Source organism: Ictalurus punctatus, chromosome 24 (genome assembly GCF_001660625.3).
Source record: "Ictalurus punctatus breed USDA103 chromosome 24, Coco_2.0, whole genome shotgun sequence".
Lineage (NCBI taxonomy): Eukaryota > Metazoa > Chordata > Actinopteri > Siluriformes > Ictaluridae > Ictalurus > Ictalurus punctatus.
The window spans coordinates 8,140,364-8,164,811 of record NC_030439.2 but is presented as its reverse complement, the minus strand read 5'-3'; the positions used below and the strand labels follow the sequence as shown (position 1 = coordinate 8,164,811).

Here is a 24,448-nt window from a genome sequence, read left to right as displayed (position 1 = left end):
ATAAACAAAATCGATTTTCCAGATTTTCCGAATCGCAAAAAAGACTCACTACGGAAGCCTATCCGGTTCAATCCGTGACAGCGCGTTTCTTTCCCAGCAGGCATTCCTCATATTGTACACAATCATCATGGCGGCTCAGGATGGTAGGTTCATGCCGAAAACCTGTTTCCATTCTACATGGGACAGACCTTTCTTCTTTTCAGAGTGTTTAATTAAACTCCTTAATGTCTCTGTGACATGATCTAAACGTGTCAGGGTTATATTTCCTTGATATGCTGTGAACAGCTAGCTAACTCGCCTCGTTGAAAACTTAAGCACTAGCTAGCTCTTGGCGAACTTAAGGAGCTGTGTTAGCTGCTATGCTATGTGTACCAGCGCCAAGTCTGCTTGTTTGTTCAAATTTATGCTAATAATAACAATACTAAAGGAAAAACACTGGACGGTTAGCTAGAAAGTAAATGGTGGCACCTAGTGAGTGACTGGTGTTGTGTAAGTTAACGCTACGAAACTAGCCAAGTTACCATGGAGACTTTTCTAGATGGTTCAGCGTTAGCTTGCCAACGTCAGCTAGCTAGCTAACAAGCTAATCATTTAGCATCATCATCTTTATCGCTCTGAATAAGAATAATTCCTGTGTAGAAATAGTCACTACTTAAATTAAAAAATATACTTTTGGAAGATATTACTGTAAACGATATAACAGGGTGTTTTAGTGGCGTGACAGTGCATTTCATTTCACAGAAGACATCAAGATATAATGTGTTTGTTTTACTAGTATGCTCGTGTAGATAATCAAGATGAATGCTCTCTTCAAGACTAGTTACTAGTAAGCTCTTTCTAAGTGAAATGAAAGCTTTTCACATTTCTACATATTACTGGTACGTTAAATCTTCTCTGGCAAGCATCGTTACTCAGTAATCGACTGTGTCTGGAGGTCGTCTCTTTTCACTGTCAATCTGTCCTAATGCGTCCATCTCTCCTTGAATGTACAGGAAGCGAGGGAGTGGAAATGGAAACCGAAGTCAGCCTGAAAGCATCAGAAGTCTCGTCTGACGAGTGCAGCAAAGGAGACAAAGCCGGGGCCGAACAAGCCGTCGTGGCAGACGGGGAGAACTCCTCGCTGTCTCAGGTCTCCGCTGTCAGCAACGGAGATGACGGCGAGGAGGGGAAGGAGATGGTGGAACTGAAAATTATTTGGAACAAGAACAAATATGATCTTAAAATGCCTTTAGATGGAACCGGGGCGAAACTGAAAGAGAGAATTCACACACTTACTGGTATGAAATGTCTTTAGGCTAGGGTGTAAATATAGGTATATAAGAGTATAGCGGTTCTCTTTTTTTTTTTAATGGTAAAACAATTTAACAACGCAATAATTTTTCTCACTGGAAAATGATCAAATACCCTCTCAAAATACTTGTTTATCTTTAATCGTACACACACGGATAAGTATTTTGCATCTACATTTAATAATGTCTCTGTGCTAATACGTACAGTCCCTTCAGGATCGCAGGAATGACCGCGAAATCGAGAAAACAGCGCAATATTGAGACAAGCTTGCAATTTTTACAAAATGACAGCAGATTTTCTGTGGAGAAGTGGTAGCTCATTGGTTAAGATGTTATGACTTCTGATCGGAAGTCATATCAAGTTCGAATCCCAGTACCGCAAGGTGCCACTCCTGGGCCCTTGATCAAGGCCCTTAACCCTCAACTGCTCAGATGTATAAATGAGATAAATGTAAGTCGCTCTGGATAATGGCGTCTGCCAAATGCTGTGAATGTAATTTGCACCAAGACATGTCATCGCAACGCGCGTTCAGCTGAAGCCCTCTTCGATTCATGTGCGTCGAAGACGCATGTAAAAGCTCTCGTTAACGAACAAACATCACTGCGAAAGAGCATGCAAATCAATTTCATACAATTGCAATTCTGACAATTCAAGCAGTTTTCTGCAAAAAAGAAAATGTATGGAAAAATTCTGCAAGTTGCATCGCAAATTTAGAAAAACATGCTGCAGCAAAATCAAGCATTTTCTGCTACAGCAATCACAAAAACAAAAAACTCTGTGAAATCCTGTACAGACTAATAAATAATTGGCACTCTTTCGACATGATATGAAGGTATTTGGTTATTATATGAGGATTGTTTTAAAATAGCAGTAACTGTGGTTCATGCCAGATTAATGTAATTACAGTTTTTGCTGTTTTATAGAATGTACCATAAGCATAACCCAACTGCTGGAGAGTTTTGTTTTGCTTCCCAACATTTAGCGAAGTTTGCTTTGCTGACAAATTGAGACAGGATATAATACATTGCATATTAAATGTACACTGCACAAATATGGCCAAAAGTTTTTGGACACCTGACCATCACACCCATATGTGGTTCTTTTCCGAATTGTTGGCACTCAGTTTGAAGCACAGAGTTGTATAGAATGTCTTTGTATGCTGTAGTTTCATAATTTCCCTTCACTGGAACTAGGAGACCCCGAACCTGTTCCAGTACGACGATGCGCAAAGTGAGCTCCATGAAGACAAGGTGTTAAGGTTAGAGTGGAAGAACTCGAGTTTCCTGCACAGAGCCCTGACCTCAACCCCACTGAACACTTTTGGGATGAACTGGAGCCTGATCTCATCCTCACTAACGCTCTTGTAGCTGAATGAACACAAATCCCAACATCAGTGCTCCAACTATTGGAAAACCTTCCCAGAGGAGTGGAGGTTATTATAATAGCAAATTAGGGACTAAATTGCGAATGAGATGTTCCAAAAATTAAACCCGCATGCATGTGATAGTCAGGCGTCCACAAAATTTTTAGTGTAAAATGTATATTGTGTTAGTGTTTGTAATGGGTGCCCTGACTCTTCAGAAAAGTTTCTGATTAACTCTGATGAATTCTCTTGTGTAGGTCTTCCACCCGCTATGCAGAAGGTAATGTACAAAGGACTGCTACCAGAGGACAAAACGCTTCGTGAAATTAAAGTCACAAACGGTGCGAAAATAATGGTAGTTGGGTCTACGATAAACGACGTACTAGCTGTAAATACACCGAAGGAAGTAATTCAACAAGAAGTCAAAGCTGAAGAAAACAAAAAAGAGCCGTTGTGCAGACAAAAGGTGGGAATCCTTATTTTATTCTTTTTTCCACACCACACTTGGCAGTGCTTTTGCCCCGTGAACAAAGGGATGCACATATAAATATACAATTATCTTTGGTCGCTTTATTTACATTATTAGCCTCGTAAATCATTTTCTGTTGTAGCAACATAGAAAAGTGTTGGACAAAGGAAAACCTGAGGATGTTATGCCGTCAATAAAAGGAGCTAAGGTAATAAAAGTCGTTGATTTGTTTATGAAACGTTTACACGTTATGTTATGCTGTTCTACAGAGGTATGCTGCTATCAAGTGTTAATGTATCAAATGTTAAAGGTGTTTATGTAAAATGTGATTAGCATTTTCAAGGACCTTTAGATGGTTAAGAAAACATATATTACTCCAATATTCATTAATTTATTCATTCGTTTCTTATATACGTATAGGAGCGTTTACCAACAGTGCCTTTATCTGGAATGTACAACAAATCTGGCGGAAAAGTACGGCTCACTTTCAAACTGGAGCAGGATCAGCTGTGGATTGGAACAAAGGGTGATGACTTCTTTCTTCTTAATGTTGTTATTATTAGTAGTAGTACTAGTAGTAATCAATATGTTGTTTTTGTGATATGTGACCTCTATCTCTATGTTTTTGCTTTACAGAAAGGACAGAAAAAATCCCAATGGGGTCCATCAAAAATGTTGTAACTGAGCCAATAGAAGGTCATGAGGATTATCATATGATGGTATGTTTGCTTTTCTATATGTGCTATTATTTTAAATTTGAGGAAACAAATTTGGAGGTTTGTCCAGATTGTATAAAAAAGTTACACCTGTACATCTGCTCGTTCATGCAGCTACCCAATCAGGCAGACATGTTGCAGCAATGCAGTGTGCAGATACAGGCCAGAAGCTTCAGTTAATGTTCATATCAGAGATCAGCATGTGGGGAAAAAATGTCATCTCAGTGACTTTGACCATGGCATGGTTTGTTTGTGCCAGATGGGCTGGTTTGAGTATTTCAGAAAATGCTGATCTCTTAGGATTTTCATGCACAACAGTCTCTAGAGTCTACACATAATGGCTTTAAAAAAAATAAAACCTCCAGTGAGCAACAGCTCTTTGAGTGAAACGCCTTTTTGATGAGAGAGGCCAGTGAAGAATGGCCAGTCTATGGTATGTCTGATAAGCACTCTTTAAGACCGTGGTGAACAGAAAAGCATCTCAGAGCACAGAATACGTCAAAGTTTGTGGCAGATGGACTACAACAGCAGAAGATCAGGATCCACGCCTGTCAGCCTCAGAAAGCTGAGGCTTCAGTGGGCACAGACACTCCCAGAGTGGAGACTTGAAGACCGTAAAACCGTAGCCTGGTCTGATGAATCTCGGTTTCTGCTGAGGCACACAGATGGTAGGGTCAGAATATGGTGGTGGTGTCATGTTGTTGGGAATGTTTTCTTGGCACACACTGGGCCCTTTAATATCAATTAAACATTGCTCGAATTCCACGGTCTATCTGAGTGTTGTTGCTGACCATGTGCATCCCTTCATGGCCACAGTTTATCCATCTTCTAATGGCTACTTCCAGCATCATCACGCACCATGTCACAAAGTTGTCTCAAACTGGTTTCATGAACATGTACTTCAAAGGTCTCCCCAGTAACCAGATCTTAATCCAGTAGAGCACTTTTGGGATGTGGTAGAAGTGCAGTTATGTAAAGCAAGCATGTGAACATGGATCAGAATCTCAGGGGAATCCAAGCCATTAAGAATTCTGAGAGCAAGACAGAAAAGGGTGGCAGGAGGAGTGTGGGTTGGTTCCAGGAGTGGAACCCGATGTGGTTATAGCCTTAAGCCCAGATTACACTAATGCATTTTCAATCTTCGTCCACACTGGTGTTTCTGCTGTGTTTCAGAAACAATCTTTGTCCACACTATGCAACCAAAAACCCATGTCACATAACCATTCGTGCACACTGGGCATGTGCATACAAGTGTAAACAGGAAGTTGGTTGCTAGTCCAAACCGGCGTTCTATGTAGGGCTTACGCTGCTTGAAATGAGATTTGTTCCTGATTGCGCTAATCGTAGTTCGCCTCTTGTGCATGTAGGCAGCTGCAGTATTATAAAATACACAATTTAACTGCACATTGGCTGCTAAGAATGATGACAAAGCCAGCAAAGCTCACGGTTCAGTCTCAGTGTTGTGTATACGATCAAGGTAGCGTAACCGTCATATGGTAGGGGCTTGACGTATCAGGGAAGGGTACGCAATGATCCAGAAGACCCAATAAGGAAGCGAATGTGGGTGAAGCCACACCTTTGTTTTCAAAAGTCTTCATTTTGTTTCGTTTACACTGAAACACGAGCCTGGAGTTTTCAAACTGAAACAGGGTCTTCGGCATTTCCGAAAGTCTCCATTTTCAAGGGTCGAAAACGCCGGAGTAGTGTAGACGACAGGTGTAACTGTATCAGAAATTATGCGCTTTAAAATGAAAACACAGTTGTGTAAACAGGCCCTTAAATTTTGATGTGTTTTGAAATGCTTTTCTGCTGTCCGCGGTTATTTGAGTTACTGTAACCTTCCTGTCAACTCAAACCAGTCTGTCCATTTTCCTCTGCGGTATCTCTTCAACAAATTGAAGTGTTTAACCCTGCAGAACTGCCGCTCAGAGGATGTTTTTCATGCATCTGACACCAAATGTTGGAGGTGTCATGTTTTCAGGTTGTTCATCCATCCATCCTTTTGTGCATTTTTTCTGAGATTCTCATTGGTGGGATATCTCAAGAACGAGTGGTTGAATACTTGTAGGATTTATAATGGAACTGATTAGACTTTAGAATTGAGCCAAACATGTTCAAGTTCACAGCAAGGTCAAATGTCTGAAATAGTTTTTCTTCAATGGCATCCATTCTGTTTGTCATACAGAGACCTTATTTAAACCTTCATGTTCATGAGCGCAAGGCCAATTCTTTGGCCTTGTACAAGGACCATATTTATTGATTAATATAAAAATATATTTATATATAAAGCACCCTAGCTAAAATGCAGAGTAATAAGTACACCCAGGGCAAAACAGATGCCCCAGTTGACTCATTCCTGAAATCCAAAAGTATAGAGAAACACACTAACAGCTCCTGTTAGTCACTAGCTGGCTATCATGAGTTCTGCTGCTACACAACTTTACTAGTTGTAGCTATACAAACTCCAAAACAAGGATGGCTATTATTCACTAGCGACCAAATAGGAGAGCAAATAAATGACTTGCCTTATCCATTTTCCACTTACAGTATGATATCAGACTCTCGCTCTCTGACTCCTGTTCAGTTTGTTTACTTTCTCACGCTGGCATATGGCATACGTGTAAAAAAAAAATAAATAAATAAAATTCCGGTTTCAACCTGACAGCTCAGAGAATTATGGTTTATGGACTGTCATGGTTTATGCAAACACAGTGTAGTACTTATGTTTGCTTATCCTGGTGTATTTGAATGCTGATTATGCGTCTAATGCTAACTAATATTTAAGTGCAAGAACAAAATTTTTTACAGTTCGTTAATTAAGTTATTATTTGGATTACGTAACAAGGTTTTTGGCTGCCGTGGTCGATTTGAGCACTTGGATCACAAATGTGCCTCTGACGAGCATAGCATGCTGTTTGCACTAGTACTTGCCTCTTCACTTCTAATCAGATCATGCGAGACAGATACCGCATTTGAATAGAACCATGGTACCAATGTGGGTCAAGGCTTTTGTTCTATCTGAGTGCTTACATACTTACAATAAAGAGATTTGGTGATGTCTGCACTGATTGAATTGTTAGAATTACACTGGATATAAAGGTAAAAATGTTTCTTTATCTTCAGCTGTCTAACTGAGGTTTTCTGCCTAAATAGATTGATATTTGGGGCTATCCATGATTCCTTCTATCTTGAGTAGAGCCCCAGTCCCACCTGAAGAGAAGCAGCCCCATAGCATGACGCTGCCAAAACCATGTCTCACCATGGGTATGGTGCTCTTTGGGTGATGCTCTGTCTTGTTTTTGCACCTTCAGATCATCTAAAATTATACAAAAAAAGTCCTACCTTGTTCTCATCAGACTAAGGCCCTGTTTACACTAGTGTGTTTTCATTTTAAAACACATAACTGTTGCTACGGTTACGTCTGTCATCTACACTATTCCGGTATTTTCGACCCTCGAAAACGGAGACTTTTGGAAACACTGAAGACCCTGTTTTAGTTTGAAAACTCCGGGCTCACATTTCAGTGTAAACAGACCAAATCTAAGACTTTTGAAAACGAAGGTGTGGCTTCCCACATTCTCCCCTGATTGGGTCTCCCCTGATCTGGATCATTGCATATCCTTCCCTGATTCGTCGAGCCCCTCTCCTTAGAAGCCTCTGATTTCATATGACTGTTACAGTACCTTGATCGTATACAAAACAACACAGAGACTGAACCGCAAGCTTTGCTGGCTTTGTTGTCATTCTTAGCAGCCACTGGGCAGTTAAATTCTGTATTTTATAAAACTGCAGCTGCCTACATGCGCAAGAGGCACACTCTTAGAGCAATAAATGAGAAAAAAATCTCATTTCAAGCGGAGTAAGCCCTACATGGAACGCCGGTTTGTTGTGCCTCCCGGTGACTAGTAACCAACTTCCTGTTTACATTTGTATGCGCATGTCCAGTGTGCATGTATGGTCATGTGACATGCGTATTCGGTCGTGTAGCGCAGACGGAGATCGTTTCTGAACACAGCGGAAACGCCAGCGTGGACGAGGATTGTTTTGATTTTAAAACGCACTAATGTAAACAGGCCTATAACACATTTTACCACATGGTTTGGGGGTGATTTAGGGGGCTTAGATTTATTTTTTTTGTCAGAAAGGGCTTCTGTCGAGCCACCCTACCCTATAGCCCAGATATGTGAAGTATACAAGAGATTGTTTTCACATGCCGGTAGTGACCAGTACTTGTCAGATATTCCTGAGGCTACGTCAATGTTGCTGTAAGTCTCTTGGCAGCCTTCCTGATAAGTTTCCATCTTTGGAGGGACGTCCTGTTCTCAGTGATGCCACTGTTGTGCCCCATTTTCTCCACTTGTTGATAATGGCCTTCACGGTGTTCCATGGTACATCTGTTTTGGAAATTCGTTCGTACCCCTCTCCTAACTGATACGTTTCAACAGTGAGATCCTGTACATGCTTTGTAAGCTCTTGATGAAACCAAATGAAAATCCTACACAAACAGCTGACCTTCATTTGTGGTTAATCAGAATAATTTTAATGATGATGGCTGTATGATACTTTTGAACATGAGTTTGAATGTGAATGGTCAATGGTTCATTCTGAGCACAGTCAGATGCCCTATTATAAAAGGGTGTGCACACTTATGCAACTAGGTTATTACGTTGTTGGAAAAACATCTGACCTGATTTATTTTGGTTTCTTTTTTTTTTGCACCTCAAAAACCTGCAATTTTAACGGGTGTGTAGATATTTTTTTTATATGTACTGTAACAAGAGAAACATTGTGGCTGCATCAGAAACCTGCACTCTGGTATCATTTAGAAGCAAACATCACCTGCACCAAAACACTGGCAAACATCTGCATGGGTTTTTTTTTTTTTTTTTTTTTTTTGTCTTGTGAACAAAGTCATTTCCTTTTCTTTTATTTCCTTACTCTGTTTTATACTGTAAACTACAGTGTTCTCAGTAACACTGGTACTTTAACCTGGTTAAATGTCAGTCTTCTTTCCAAAATTAATAACTCTGCCTTAATCCTAAACTTACCTCATACACCTTCTGCTCATTTGGATAATTCTCATGAAATCAAAGGTATGCTCAGCAGTAATATATTAAATGTTTAAAACACAGTTTAACAAAACAACAATATGAAAACCTTAAAACCTAACATTATTTTATCTTTTCTAAATCATCCCGATTAGTCTGAGTCTGGCACTTTTTAAATGTCGACAAACGGAACAAAACGGACTTATTAGAGAGATACTAGAAACTTTAGGAGTGGCCAAATCAACAATTTGGTACATTCTTAAAAATGCACTCGTGAGCTCAGTAAAAGCAAAAGGCCTGGAAGACCACAGAAGATACACAGAAGATAACTAAAGTGGATGATCTCAGATGATGTGAACCCCTTCACAACATCTAGCCAAGTGAAAAACACTCTGAAGGACGTAGACGTATCATTGTCAAAGTCTACAATCAAGAGACACCTTCATGAATATCAGTACAGAGGGTTTACCTAAAGATGCAAACCACTGGTAACACTTAGGAACAGAAAGGACAGATTAGACTTTGCTAGAAAACAACTTGATAAAAATATTTTTTTAAAAAGCCTGGAAACATCTGGAACAAGATTATTCTTTGGACAGATGAAACCAGGAATAACTTGTACCAGCATGATGGGAAGAGGAGAGTATGGAGAAGGAAAGGATGGGCTCATGATCCAAAGCATACCACAGCATCTGTCAAACATGGTGGAGGAAGTGTTATGGCATAGGCGTGTATGGCTGCCAGTCACTGGGGTATATTGATGTGACTGCTGTAGTATTCTACTGAATTCTATAGTGTATAGAGTTATACTTTTTGCTCAAATTCAGTCAAATGCTGCAAAACTGATAGGACAGTGCTTCACAGTATAGATGGATAATGACCCAAAACATAATGGTAAAGCAACCCAGGTGCCTTTTAAAGCAAAGAAATGGAATGTTCCTAAATGTCTGATGAGCTCAACCCAATTGCGCATGCTTTTCACTTACTCAAGAGAAAACTGAAGGCAGAAAGACCCACAAACAAGCAGCAACTGGGTCTCTTGGAGGCTGCAGTAAAGACCTGGCAAAGCATCTCAAGGGAGGAAACTCAGCATTTGGTGAGGTCCATGGGTTCCAGATTTCAGGCAGTCACTAACTGCAAAGGATTTGCATCCAAGTATTAAAAATCGTTATTGTTAAACCCTTGAATTAAAGCTGAACGTCTGCACGTCAGTCACATCTTGATCGCTTCATTTCAAATCCATTTTGGTGGTGTACAGAGGCATAATTATGAAACTTGTGTCCCTGTCCAAATACTTATGAACCAGACTGTGCATAATGGGCATAAAGCGGTATCGGCTGTAAAAGCTGTACGTATTCTCGTTAATAATATTAAGTCTCATTACCAACACCGTTATTATTCCCGTAACGCATCTTAATTTAGTATACACAAGTATTTAAATGTTGATTCTAAATATTCTTACTGAAGTTTACCATGAAACTTTTTTTAACACTACTTTAGTCTGATTTAAAAAAAAAAAAAAGTTGCTTTGATGTAAGCGTTTATGTTTTGGTAATGAGAAAAGTGGTGAATATTTATGAAAATTAATAATGAATAAATTAATGGTATTTGTTTTAGTAAACATACAAATTAAGTCTTAAAATCTGTTTTGATTTTTTTTTTTTTTTAATAAACAATCCACTTTACCATTTTTCTGTTGCCGTAATGAGATTTTATAGCAGCGAATCTACATAATGTAACTCTGTCTACAATTTCAGACCTAACTGTTTATGTTCCAAAGCAAATGATATCAAATAAATTATTTAAAATCTCATGAGAACAAAATCACTATTTTGTGAGTTGACGATTTAGAGCCTACCTTTTTAAAAAATATATTTTTATTTAACAAGCGTTTAAAAGTGAGACAAAGGGAATGTTTTGAATTTTTTTTTTAATTTTTAGTAGATCACCAAACCCTGGAATTTTTCTTCCCCAAGCATGTATTCTTATGATTTTAGTGATCAGGATTTACTGAAATTACTTAAAGCAGCTTTAAGTTATACTTCAATATACTTTTGATATTTATACAAATTCCACTATATGCATGAATTTGATGGTTACGATCTCAAATGTGTAATGTGTATTTCTTCTTCATATTGCCAGTGTGTTATGTAACGTTTTTGTTTACTTTCTAGGCGTTTCAGCTGGGTCCGACGGAAGCCTCTCAATACTGGGTTTACTGGGTGCCTGCGCAGTATGTTGATGCAATCAAAGACACAGTCCTCGGGAAGTGGCAGTATTTTTAACGTGCCTCCTCTATTGACACTGAAGAACTGGGATTTGGAGCAAAAACAACGACCTTAACTGGACCCTGCGTAATGATTTAGGGAACTTTTGATTTTTTTTTTTCAACCGTATTAAAAACTGAAGGAATTCCGGTGGACAATTTTTTTCCTGGGTTTTAAGTGCACTAAATCGCATAATCCCATTTTTTCAACCCGTCTCACCTGTTTTTTAAGCAACCCCCAAGGATTAAAAAAAATTGTACAGAACTTACATGTGAAAGAAATAAAATATTATTTAAGGAAAATGATTGATGGACCAGGGAGATTTTTATCTTGTACAGTTTGTTGGTGTACCATCATACAGTTCAATCAAACCAAAGTTCATAACAACTCATTGTTTAAAAATGCTTTGCCATGCAATGGTACCACATATAATTAAAGTTAATTTAAATAAGTTGGTATAAAATAAATTGACATAAGCCACTTTAAATACAGTGAATACTTTGAGATGAATTAAGAATTGATGATGTACAGTATATGTACTGGAGGTAAATGAAAAAATGGAAACACCAGAGAAAGCATATAAATCCCTTATTAATTTAATACATATTCAATTATGCTTTTGTTATAAAAGGCAGTTTTACTAAAATTATCACCATCTAAAAGACTGAGAGACTGATTCCTACTAAAAACAACACACAATTCAGTGTCCAAATTGCAAATGTGCATCAAAAGTGGATCTATGAGATCTTTGAAGGACACAACTTTAAAAATGACAACAGAAGTCCATTAAAACTTTCTCCTCTCACATGTGTTATTTAACATCTGCACTGGAATCTAAGCCTTTAACTTTTGCATTTTGGGGAGGAAATAATTTTGGATTTACACATGATACTCATACAGTCAAAAAAAGAAATTATGAAGGTTACTTTAAAGACCAAATTCAGCTCCTCGTTATAAATATAACACAATTTTGCCAAGGTGTTTCCATTGTTTTGTGAGCATCCTGTATGTTACCGATTATGCTATGTACCACTCTATTCTCCACAATGTTAAATTTGTACCTCTCGTGCTTTCATGACAACCTGTGACATCAAGCTGTGCATCCTCAGCGTTCTGCTGCCTGGCTAGCAACCTCAAACTGGATGTATGAAAGAAAAGATTGTTCTACACAATTTAATGCCATATTTTCTCATCTGAAACAATGATATTGTTCTCGTTCTTTGTTTGCTTTATACAACCAGGTCACACTTGTGCAATGTCAATAATGGTGCTAACCAGTAATAAGCGTTTTATTTTACAGTTAAAGAGTAAGCAGCTCAACAAAGATATCCTCATGACAGTATTTAATTTAAACAGTAATGTACATGGGACAGACAGTGACAATTTCTGTTCTAACACCAACATGTGCTACTGTAGGCAACTTGACAAATCAGATGGATAAATGCAGCCTGATTATGACTGATAATTTAAATAAAGAACATGAGTCAATCCAATCCTGTCTTCTGCCATCCAAAACGTATGGGATTTGAATTCATGGATTTGAACAGAAAATAACTTGATACAAGTTTGTTTTGTTTTGTTGCTATAATAAAGTATGATCCCTTTGATGACTGATGAATGGTTGAACCTAATCAGTACAGGCACATAATCTGAGCCAGGCAATACATTTTTGTTGTTGTTGTTTTTACCCCTTTAGTAAAGGTTGTTGACATTCAGAAGTCAGCTTTTCAATCATTTACCATTGTCTATCCTCTCATAACAGTAAACAAAACTTCCATGAATGGCCAAATGGATGTTAAGGCCAAGAAGATCTTCTATTTCAACCCAATTGTTCATGAAATTCAGTAACAGATATACAAAATGGTGAAGGATAAAACAGCCAGTGTGTGCATGTGAATGCATGCATAGATCTTCCAGCAAAGTAGTGATGTATGACTCAGTATTTGCAATAAATACCACCATTATACAACAATCACTCCCTTTCTCCTTTTCACTTCATGTCAGACTATATGAACATGATATAGAGCTGAAGATGATCTCCTGTCGTTATTTTCTACAGTGGTGTGTGTCTTCTTCTACACTATATGGCATGTGGAAACCTGACCACCACACCCATATGTGGACCTTCCCTAAATTGTTGTTGAAACTCTTGTTCCCCAAACAAAGTTGTAAGCAAGCTATTGTTTAGAATGTCTTTGTATGCTATAGATTTAAGATTTCCCTTCACTGGAACTAAGAGGCCCAAACCTGTTCCAGCATAACAATGCCTCTGTACACAAAGCAAACTCCATGAAGGCATGGTTTGCCATGTTTGGTCTAAAAGAACTCAAGTGTCTTACACAGAGCCCTGACCTTAACCTCACTGAACACCTTTGGGATAAACTGGAACAGTGACTGCACCAAAGATCTCCTCATCCAACATGAGTGCCTGAATTCTCTCAAGCGCTTGTAGCATAATAGGCAAAAATTTCCATAGCCACACTCCAAAATCTGGTGGACAATATTCACAGAAGAACTGTTATAGCAGTTCGGGGACTAACTTTGGAATTGGATGTTCAAAGACATACGGGTATGCTGATCTGGTGTCCATATACCTTTGTCAATATTGTGTATATTACAAGCATTTTTCATAGAATGCTATGGGGCTCTGTAGCATCCTTTAGGTTTGTCACTTTTCCCTTGTTAGCATGCCCTGCTCTGCATGTAGCTAGTCAATGGCTGCCCTCAAGTTGCAGATGTGTATCTATTTTCCTGCCATATCCATTCTCTGTGTTCTCTTCTTTTTCAAATATTACACATTCCCTGCCAACTACCTGATTAAATGAGCTTGACATTAACACACTGCTAGCATGGTTGAGAATCTGGCCCTCAACATACCATGCACTGTTTATTGCAGAGCCTACCATTTGAGCCGCCAGTTTCAGCACCACTAGGGAGGGGCTGGTTTGGCTGCAGCAAGCTTGCATACTTCATCAGATTAGTGAGTCCTGATGATAATGTTGCAGGTATGCAAGCTGCAGTTCTGCTGCTGGATCTCAACCTTTTAGGGGCTCAAGGGCTCATCAGTACTTTTTGTCAAATTAAAGATCTGTGAGGGTTGAGCATAAGTAACTCAAAGTGTGCAGCCATAGGACTGGTTCACTTATGTGGACCAGAGTAATGTTATAATTCAAAGTCCTGCCCTTTGAACTGTATGCAGAAGAGGGAGAGGCACTTTTGGATAAATACCCATCCATGGTCAATGTAATCCTGCTTAGGGCCCAAAATGGCTGGCACAACCTTGATTTCTGCTGTTGCTTTCACTGGTTGTTGGAACAAATTGACAGATTCCTCCCCAAGCAGATCTGCTGTTAAAAATTGTTGTTACAAGATGGCAAACAAGATGTTGGCCTCATTAGTCAGGGTAATCATTGTCTGGTCAAATTGCTTAATGAAGCCTGGTCTAGCAGTCTGAACACCTCTGAACCCATCACCTACTAGCACATAGGGCCGCAGGTCTCTAAACAGTGGTGATGTGAAAAGCTCAAAGTGCCAAGACAGTCTGAGAAGGTTAACGAAGGAACCCAACTCAAGGTAGTCACTGTAGTCACAAGTGTTCATGCAGATAAGGACTGTATGAGGTCCAACATGTGAATAAGGTATGAAGAAGAAAAGGAAGGTAAGACAATGGTATTTATGGCAACTGTTGAGTCATACTTCACTTTGTGTCTTTGTCTCAGCATGTATGCGTATACACAAGGCCCCCAAATCACTAAATCCACCCCTGGGTATTCTTAATACACAAGATAAATAATGAAATGAAGGTTAATAGACCCTGTCCAAGGTGTACCCTGCCTCGTGCCAGATGCTCCCTGGGATAGGCTCCAGGTTTCCCTGTGACCCTGAAAAGGATTAAGCGGTATAGAAGATGGATGGATGCATGGATGGATGGATGGATGAAGGTTAATAGCAATGTCTCAAATTTAAGATGACCGCCCACATGAAAGTAAAACCAATGATGTCTATGACTGTTGGGACTCACAAGATCTGCCCTGAAACACCCATTAGGTATTTTTTATTCTAAACCCTGCTTTTAACCTTGGGTGGAGGAACTTTTCACACTTGTAATTTAGAAGTGGGGTTAGCATTGCTTTTTACCTGGGTTATGAAACCCTGCTTTAATTGCCATCGGGAGCAGCTTTAGCATGTGGAGACATGTGGGCCGGAAATCAAACTGTCAACCCTAAGATAAGTGGGCAACCCATTCTACCACCTGAGCCAGAGCCGTTCCTATGCAAATAAGAACGTTAATCCAGGGTTTAGGAATGTACAGTGTGAAACGTCAGCTTATGAATACCCAGTATTAATTGTTAACCACGGGTTAAAGTTTGAGCAGTGTGAAAAGTGCAACAAGATAACCCAGGATTCCGTTTAACCGGGGTTTAGAAAGTCCCAGGGTTAACTATTTCAAGAGGGTATAGCCCTTAGAGTGCTGCAGGGATGAGGTATTTTTGTAGGCCAACCCAGACGTTAGCATCACCCTGGTTCCCTCAACAAAAAACAATAGGATTTTTCCATTGGCTTTTAGATTATTGCAGAAAATAAACTCTGACCAACAAAAGTTTATGATTCTTACGTTTTATTCATCAAGACAATCTTCACAAATAACACAACTTGTATGAATTTTGAGGCCTAAATACAATCACCAGAAGTAGGAAGCTAAAGTTAGGCTATAAACGAACTACACCACGGCCGCGTGACTTCAACATCACCAAGCTTCCGACAACTCTTTCAATCTTTATTTAAAAAACAATACAATTGGAAAATACTATAAACGGATAAATCTACAAGTTGGAAAGGAAAGGAAACCCACTGATTTAGACAATGGAACCGGAAGTGTTAAAATCCCAACTCATTTCAGGGATTTAGGCTTCATTCCTGCAGCATTCTGGTTGCTTCTCAATACTCAAATTGAAGCTTCCTCATTTTCTCGCTCCTCCGTCCTCCAGCCCATGACCTGGAAATCGATCAACATCAACCATCTTGAAGGACATTTCTCTTGAATTCTCTAATTGCACCATGAGGAGTCGAGGAACGAGGAGTGAGGAAGCTTCCAGAGAAGCTAGCAGCGAGGATACACAGGTGTATCGTATGTCCGTGGTTTTCAAAGTGGGGGCCGTCAGGGCGCGCCCGGGGGAGCCTCAACAATTTGGTGTGAAAAATAAATAAATACATGATTTTTTTACATGATTTTTTTTTTCAGACAACCACACACACAATCAATTCCTAATGTAATATAATATAAAGATGTAAGATGTAAATATTAATTAAAAGAAGGGGGGGGGGGGGGGGGGGTTATATTCAGAAGTCTGTATTTTTAATGTGTTTTAAAGACATCTTGCAAAAGGGGGGCCTCGGTCAAATGTTAATAACATTTGGGGGGCCTTGCCCTGGAAAAGTTTGGGAACCCCTGTCCTATGCCGAAGTGTTTCTTGTTGAAAAACCTGACGCACGTATAAATTTCCCTCCTCCTTCATATCTGCCACAATCTCAAACAAAAAGTCTTTGGATGATGTGATGGAATTTTGTGTGAAATATAATTAAATAATGACACGCTTACAATGAGTATTGTAATTCACTGATCCTTGCATGTTTGGATATACAAAGCTGCACAAAAGATGCGATAATTTATGTATTGTTAATTAATTCACTATCAATGCATTTAGCTTTATTAAGAATTTTTTTATTAACAGAGCTCCAACAACATTATGGCAGATCCCTGAAGCGCAGTGAGGTCATCCAGCTGAGTCATCACAGTCATCATTAATTGACGTCGCTTTGAGGTGACTCTTGAGAGAGCGAGGATATTCCCTTCGATTTGCTTCGGTTCCACTAAAACTCCCTTCACTTGTTTTGGAAAGATGTTAGTTTGTTTATCTCACGTAGTATCTCGGAGAGTTTTTAACGAATCCCAAAGTGTTATTTTTGGATTTGTTGAAGCGGATCTAAACGCCTGCTTTATAATAAACCGAATTCTTATCATATGTAGATTTTATATTCATAAATGTAAGTTTTCGAATTGTAAACCTATTTTTTTTCTTCTTTTTTTGTGGTATTCTAAAAGAGATAAAACATTATTTGGTTACAATTTCATCTTCGCTTAACAAAAAAAGCACTCAGAACATGTACAATTTGCATGGCCTACAGACTTTTTTCCCGTAATTTTCTTTTTAATTGGATAATGCCCTTTTTCTTTCTTTCTTTCTTTCTTTATTTATTTATTTACATTCTTACTTGCTTACTGTCTAGTTTACTTCTGTTTTGAGCTATGATGTTGTTTAAGTGTTTTCTGTAACTGTTACGTATATTGCTGTTATTCTTAATACTTATTGTTATGTTCTATTTTGGTTGTACCATACCGTAAACTGAATGTTCAAATAAAGCAATAAAAAAGAGACTTGCTTCGGTTCCTCTCTCCTCACATCTCATCCTCACATCTCATCACATCTCCTAACATCTCCTCACATCTCCTCACGTCTCATCCTCACATCTCCTCCTCACATCGCCTCACATCTCCTAATGTCTCCTCACGTCTCATCCTCACATCTCCTCACGTTTCCTCCTCACATCTCATCCTCACACCTCCTCCTCACGTCTTATCCTCACATCTCCTAACGTCTCATCCTCACGTCTCCTCCTCACGTCTCATCCTCACGTCTCCTCCTCACAGCTCATCCTCACGTCTCCTCCTCACAGCTCATCCTCACATCTCCTCCTCATATCTCATCCTCACATCTCATCAGACGCAAGGAAAGGAAGTGAGGACATACACAAATAAGAAATGAGAAGCACAGTCTGTTTTGATTTTATTGAGCTTTTATTTGAACCTTTATTTTGAAATGAAAATGAAGGCGGTCTTATCATACCCGGAATTTATCATTATTATTATTTTTAAAGAACATGCGCTGGGATTGGCTAGTCTCCGTTCTCTGTAATCTGATTGGTTAAGCCTTCACACTCACAACCAAAAGTAGCTCCCGCGTTTTTGCGCATGTTTTGTTGTAGTCCGGTTGTGTTACGGTCACTGGCAGGAGGATGCAATCCGCGAATGTATCGAGTAGTCCTGGAGAAAAGCCGAGAAGGCCTCCGGTAAAAGTTCTGTCCAGCCAGTTGAGAGAGGGGTGCACCGTGGGGAGCGGAAAGCCGGAGATGAGTATCCGGAGACTGGGCGGCGGCTCGTTAACGGTGTCGGTGGTGTGGATGCAGGGCACAGTGCTGGAAACGCACACTGACCGGAACTCTGTACTGCTTCTGGACGAAACGGGCAACTTTCACATCACTGGTGTTAACAACATCCCAAGAGGAAAACCCTGCCTCAGCCCTGGTTAGTAGTAGTGCATTCTCCTCATTTCCGACATGAAAGAAAACTCAGCAACTCTCCTGTACCCCGAATTCAGAAAGTGACGTCAAATCAACATGGCTGCTCACAGGAAACACATTGGCACCTCTCTGGAACGCCTTTAAATGAGTTCAACTGTATATACACAAGTATTTCTTTATAATATACACTATACACCAAAGTTTTGTGGACACCTGACTATCACACCCACATGTTGTTCTTCCACAAACCACAAAGTAGCACACAATTATCACAATCACACAATTGTGGAGCACACAATTATCTATAATGTCTTTGTATGCTGGACAAACCTATTCCATCATGATGATGTGCACAAAGTGAACTCCATGAAGACGTGTTAAGTGTTTGTGTAGAAGATCTCGAGTGTCTTGCACAGAGCCCTGACTTCAACCCCACTGAACACCTTTGGGATGAACTGGAACTGGAGTCTCCTCATCCAACATCAGAGTCTGATCTCATCCTCACTAACGCTCTTGTAGCTGAATGAACACAAATCCTCACAGCCACACCCCAAAATCTAGTGGAAAGCCTTCACAGAAGAGTGGAGCTTATAACAGTAAAGACGGACTAAATCTGGCGCGGGATGTTCAACAAACACACGAGTGTGATGGTCAGGTGTCCACAAACTGTTGCCCAGATAGTGTAAGTGCCAAGTGCTGACTTCTCATGTCCAAGGCAAGTCAAATACATCATATATACTTGTCTTTGTGGCGGTTGTTCTTCCTGATCTCGGGTAAACCTCATCTAACGTACACAACCCACACTATGGATCTGTAAGACAGGTTGTAATCCAGACCACTCAAACTGGTGTGTTCTTGGAATGACTAAACCTTTGAGAATCATAACTTCTTGTCACATTTCATATTAAGAAAGAACATAAGCACTGTCATAAAGATTGTACATGGATCGTTTTTTTTTCGTAATCTAATCATTTGTATTGTATTGTTTTGAACAACAACAAAAAAAGCAGGATGAAACGTAGTACCACTGTGTGTGTGTGTGTGTGTGTGTGTGTGTGTTTTCACCCACAGGGAAATACGTGATGGTCATGGGCGTGGTCCAGTCGCATAGTCCGGAGCCAGTGCTTCGTGCAGTGAAGATTGCAGATCTTTCAGATAACGCAGCCGTGCACAGGAAAATGTGGAAATACGAAGTTGAAGACCTCCAACAAACTTTGCCATAATGAACTGGAGTATTTTACAGAACTTGTGGAACAACACGATGATAGAAACATCAGTACCAATGTGTTTTTTTTTTGTTTATTTGTTTATTAATCTTGTGTGTGACATTATTTATTTTATATACTGACAATAAAAGGTACATATAAAACTTTGAGACTGAGTAAAAATAATGTGTAACAATGTGCCAAAACGATACTTTTTTTTTTATAAGAGGGGATTAAACAAAAGAGAAAAATAAAAGCTCTAAATAGAAGTGCTTTGAGATGTGGATTTATCGTTACTTTTACAATACAAGAGAAGCTGATAAGGCACTTCTGAAATTTATTCACCTTTTTGGCAGGAGGGAACGGTCCACACTGGTGACGCCGATATGAAAACTAAGCTAACTATAGCTTTGGTGTGTTAAACATTAGTTGTTTTCTAGTGACAAACATTAGTTTTTAAACAAATAATGGCTTGAACAATATCTTAGCTTACGCTAAGGTTCTACACACGGAGTAAATCTTTACATATATTCTTTTTTTTTTTTTTTTTTAAAAATAGTGTAGCATTTTGTATTATTGTAAAGGTATACAGTCCAAAGAAAGTAGAAGATATAGAATCAATCATGATTCTTATTCATATTTTATATGGCAGAATTAAGTAGAATTATGAAGGAAGTTAATACATTTACAGTAACGAGGAACACTAGGAATGTTGAAAGTACAAAAGGTACAGTGGATATGTGCTCAGTTCCTGTTACCACATCAGAGCCGCTTGAACGAGCCGATAGCATTGTTGCAGTTGGGACAAAAGTGCGTCACATCCTTTAAACCGTCCACGCAGAAGGGGATCAGGCAACACCCGTACATACAGCTGTAATAAAAGACACAAAGAGAACAGGAACATTTTTTAAAAAAATAAATAAATAAAAAACCTTACATCCTGAGCAAAAATAATCCGGAAGGAGCTTATTAATTTAAAGATGTTATCTCTTACCCGATAATGCACAGGCCCGCACAGACCAGCCAGGCCATGGTGCCTGAATTGTGCTCCAGTCGAGTTACCACAATCTGAGAACACACCGGGCAACACGTCTGCGCTGGAACGTCTCCAAACGCAGCCGGCTGCACGTACACCGTCTGCACTGAAACTAACCGACAAGGCCGGCATCAGAACCAGAAAAAGATTATTTATTTATTTATTTCAGATGCTTAATATAAAAACAGCACAAATAAGTGACAGTAGACTGAAATACTTTTAGGGTTCAGTAAAGCGACATGATTTAATACAGCAATAAGGATATTTATAAAAGTTTACCACAATTATGGCAAACCCCCCCCCCCATTTTTTTTTTTTAAATAAAAAGAGTTCATGATCAGTCAAACACCGAGAACTGGGCGAGAGAGAGAGAGAGCATAATAAATAATGGTGTTGATTCACAGTCCCCTCTGAAAGTATTGGAACGGCAAGGCCAATGCTTTTTGTTCTTGCTATACAGTGAAGACATCTGAGATCAAAAGATGAATGAGACGACAGATCGGAATATACATCTAGAGAGAGAGAAAGTGTGTGTGAGAGAGAGTTTTGAAAAGGCAAATGAAAACTAGTCATTAAATCCTACACCATACGGCCAAAATGAAAGAAGTTTGCCTAATACCGAAGAAAAAATCTTAAACGATCAAATAAAAAAAATCACAGGAAGTGCGTAGTGAGATAGTCAACCAAACCATGGCATGTTCCTTTACGCTGCTGTGAGGGAAACCACAACACGGAGTGTTTCACTTCATGAGAAAGAAACTTAATGCACAGATATAGCTGATTATATTTTCCACTTACACAACACTTACACACACACAACACTTTCACACTTTGCACTCGCACAAACTGGTTACGCTCACTAGATTATTTGTAAACAAATAATCTACGATATATACTGTGTGCAAATTAGTATAATTCCTTGTGTCCAAATGCTCTTTGTGTTTACACTTGGAGAGAGAAATAAGAGTCGCGTCTCTTCTCTACTCCACTGCCTCTTTAACCGCACGGACCTGGTGTTGTGAGTGGCGCATGATCATATGACCATGTGATGCAAACATCTGGGTTAGTAGAAAATATCTGCTGTCTGCTAGAAACCCACACTTGTGGTCCTTTTATTGCGGCCCGGATGTGAGTTCTATCACTGAAGAGACCGGCTTAATACCGGTCAGTACATCTATAAATCCTGTGAAATACTATTCAGCTGGTCCAAAACCACCATCTTTATGCACATTAGTGCTCACCAACACCTCAAATGGTCAGACTAATTATTGAAATTGTGAGTGGTAATGGATAGCAGGACTGGCCATGTTTCAGAATGGATTTACATCACATCCCATGTAACAGGACGTTCATGGCAAACACGAATGTGTGACAACAACACCTGCACTTTCTGACTGAAATTCAAGCATTAAAAATAAATAAATACTGAAAAATCACTGTATCTGAGGATCAGAGGGAAAATGAACGACCAGGGGCCTTTTTTTTTTAAATTTTTTTTTTTACAAATGTATTTAAATTTCAATGCAAATTTTTCTTAAGAAAAATTCTCATCACTCTGCATACAAATGATAAAAGTATGTAAAAACACCTGAAAGGCTGTACAACTTCGCTTTGTGTCTGGCGTAATTTATAAATAAAACATTTCCATAACCGCACGCTTAGTTTCTCCACTCCAGCTATCACTGAATTAATTTTCATATCAATATTTCCAACAACAGTAGCTCGCACAATTTTTTTTTTTTAATGGCTCAAGGCAACAAAGGAGTGGAATTTCAGTGAGTCTGAAACTGACGTTCTTTTAACAGAAGTGCAGTCAACAGCAGAAGGGAACCTGTACTCAGAAACCACAACGTAGAGAGCACAGGTTCGGGTATAGCACAATTCAAAGTGAGTTAGAAAGAGCAAGTGAGTGAGTGAATGATGTAGTGAGCGAGTGAATGATGTAGTGAGCGAGTGAATGATGTAGTGAGCGAGTGAATGATGTAGTGAGTGGGTGAATGATGTAGTGAGTGGGTGAGTGAGTGAATGATGTAGGTAGTGGATTGAGTGAATGAATAATGTAATGAGTGAGTGAGTCAGTAAGTGAGTGAGGTACAGAGTGAGTGAATGACTGGATGAGTGAATGAGGTAGCGAGTGAGTGAATGAGTGAGGAAGTGAGGCAGTGAGGAAGTGAGTGAATGGGTGAGGTAGTGAAGTAGTGAGTGAATAGGTGAGGCAGTGAGTGAGTGAGTGAATGAATGAGAGAATGAGGTAGAGAGTGAATGAGTGAGGCAGTGAGTGAGTGAATGAATGAGTGAGGTAGTGAGTGAGTGCGGTTGTGAATGAGTGAGTGAATGAGTGAGTGAGGTATTGAGTAAATGTGAGGCAGTGAGTGTATGGGTGGGTGTGTGTGCGTGTGAGAGAGATAGCATCTCCTCACCCACGGGTGGGCTTGCCACAGGGGCTACAGGTTGAAGGGGTGGATACATTTGTGAATAAGGCTGTGCTGGATAAGGAGCTGCGGCCTTCTGCCCCAGAACAGGAGGAACCGCAGAGCCTTGTGGGTAATGGCCTCCTGCGCCCATAGCTTCATCATAAGACGGTGGAGCTGCAAAGCCCACTGGCACAGAGGACTCCATAGGAGGAGCGCTCGCCATCGTGACAGTCTGGACACACACACACACACACACACACACACACACACACACACACACATACACACCTTATATTACATATGGATCGAAATAACTATTATAAATCACATTATTAATTTCAGCGTTTGTTTTTTTCATACTTCGCGCTTTAAGCCGCCATTATTTCTGAACAACTAGCCAAAGCGAAACTTAACCCAAATTCGGTGATAATTTATATAAAAAATGTCTAGTGATATCATTCTCATAATAAATCAGTGTACTTACGGTTTGTGTAGTTAACTCGCGCGACGGATTCGAGATAGTTATTAAACCAACAGCTGGTTAACGTGACATTTCCGAGGCTTCAGGCTTTTACTGAAGTTCCGCGTTCAGTCACGTGCTTTCCAGCAAAGCCACTGGAGCTCCTCCCTCAAACCCACCTCTGTAAACACACACTATACACTTCATGTCTACTCTTCTATTTTACATTCATTGTACTAATATCTATGGCTTTAATAAGTAGGCAAAATCACATTATTATTATTTTTGAAACAATTCTTTTTAACCAAAGGACCAAAAGTATCTGGACACATATTGACATAATACATTGTTCAGCTCTAATAGTTCCATTATTGAATGAATACAGAACCAATCAGCCACAACATTAAAACCACGGACAAGTGACGTGAATAACATTGATTATCTCGTTACACTGGAACCTGTCATGGGGTGGGATATATTAGGCAGCAAGTGAACAGTAAGTTCTCAAAGTTGATGTTTTGGAAGTAGGAAAAATGGGCAAGTGTAAGGACTTTGACAAGGGACAAGTTGTGATGACAACTGGGGTAGAGCGTCTCCAAAACGAGAGTTCTTGTGAGGTGTTCCCCGTATGCAGTGGTTAGTACCTACCAAATTGTTCAGGAATGGTTTGAGGAACATGACAAACAGTTGAAGGTGTTGACTTTGCCTCCAAATTCCCCAGATCTCAATCCGATCGAGCATCTGTGTGACATGCTGGAGAAACCGAAGTCCGATCCATGGAGGTTCCTCCTCGATGGTCCCACCTCGATGTCCTTACAGAA

At 39.5% G+C, this 24,448-nt stretch overlaps 3 protein-coding genes across 4 annotated transcripts; 2 read left to right on the top strand and 1 right to left on the bottom strand.

Annotated features, from left to right (window-relative positions):
- The first annotated feature begins 26 nt into the window (after nt 1-26).
- ubfd1 (ubiquitin family domain containing 1) lies at nt 27-11,458 on the top strand. 2 transcript variants are annotated; one of them, XM_017454739.3, is made up of 7 exons: nt 27-143; nt 993-1,277; nt 2,911-3,119; nt 3,265-3,330; nt 3,543-3,648; nt 3,759-3,841; nt 11,061-11,458. In XM_017454739.3, exons 1-7 carry the CDS (start codon nt 128-130, stop codon nt 11,169-11,171), a joined length of 876 nt encoding a protein of 291 aa, XP_017310228.1. In that variant the 5' UTR covers nt 27-127; the 3' UTR covers nt 11,172-11,458. The 2 variants fall into 2 exon arrangements, with proteins under 2 accessions (XP_017310228.1, XP_047006360.1); XM_047150404.2 differs by lacking the exon at nt 11,061-11,458 and adding an exon at nt 3,953-4,212.
- A 6,672-nt stretch (nt 11,459-18,130) lies between these two features.
- On the top strand, nt 18,131-19,887 carry rmi2 (RecQ mediated genome instability 2). The gene is made up of 2 exons (XM_017454515.3): nt 18,131-18,516; nt 19,584-19,887. The coding sequence occupies exons 1-2, from the start codon at nt 18,228-18,230 to the stop codon at nt 19,733-19,735; spliced, it is 441 nt and encodes a 146-aa protein (XP_017310004.1). The 5' UTR covers nt 18,131-18,227; the 3' UTR covers nt 19,736-19,887.
- Nucleotides 19,888-20,250: 363 nt separating this feature from the next.
- litaf (lipopolysaccharide-induced TNF factor) lies at nt 20,251-23,687 on the bottom strand (the record flags this gene model as incomplete). Its single annotated transcript, NM_001201006.1, is given in 4 exon segments — nt 20,251-20,588; nt 20,712-20,865; nt 23,174-23,399; nt 23,652-23,687. Coding segments are annotated over 3 exon segments (480 nt in total). The 3' UTR covers nt 20,251-20,479.
- Nucleotides 23,688-24,448: the final 761 nt, after the last annotated feature.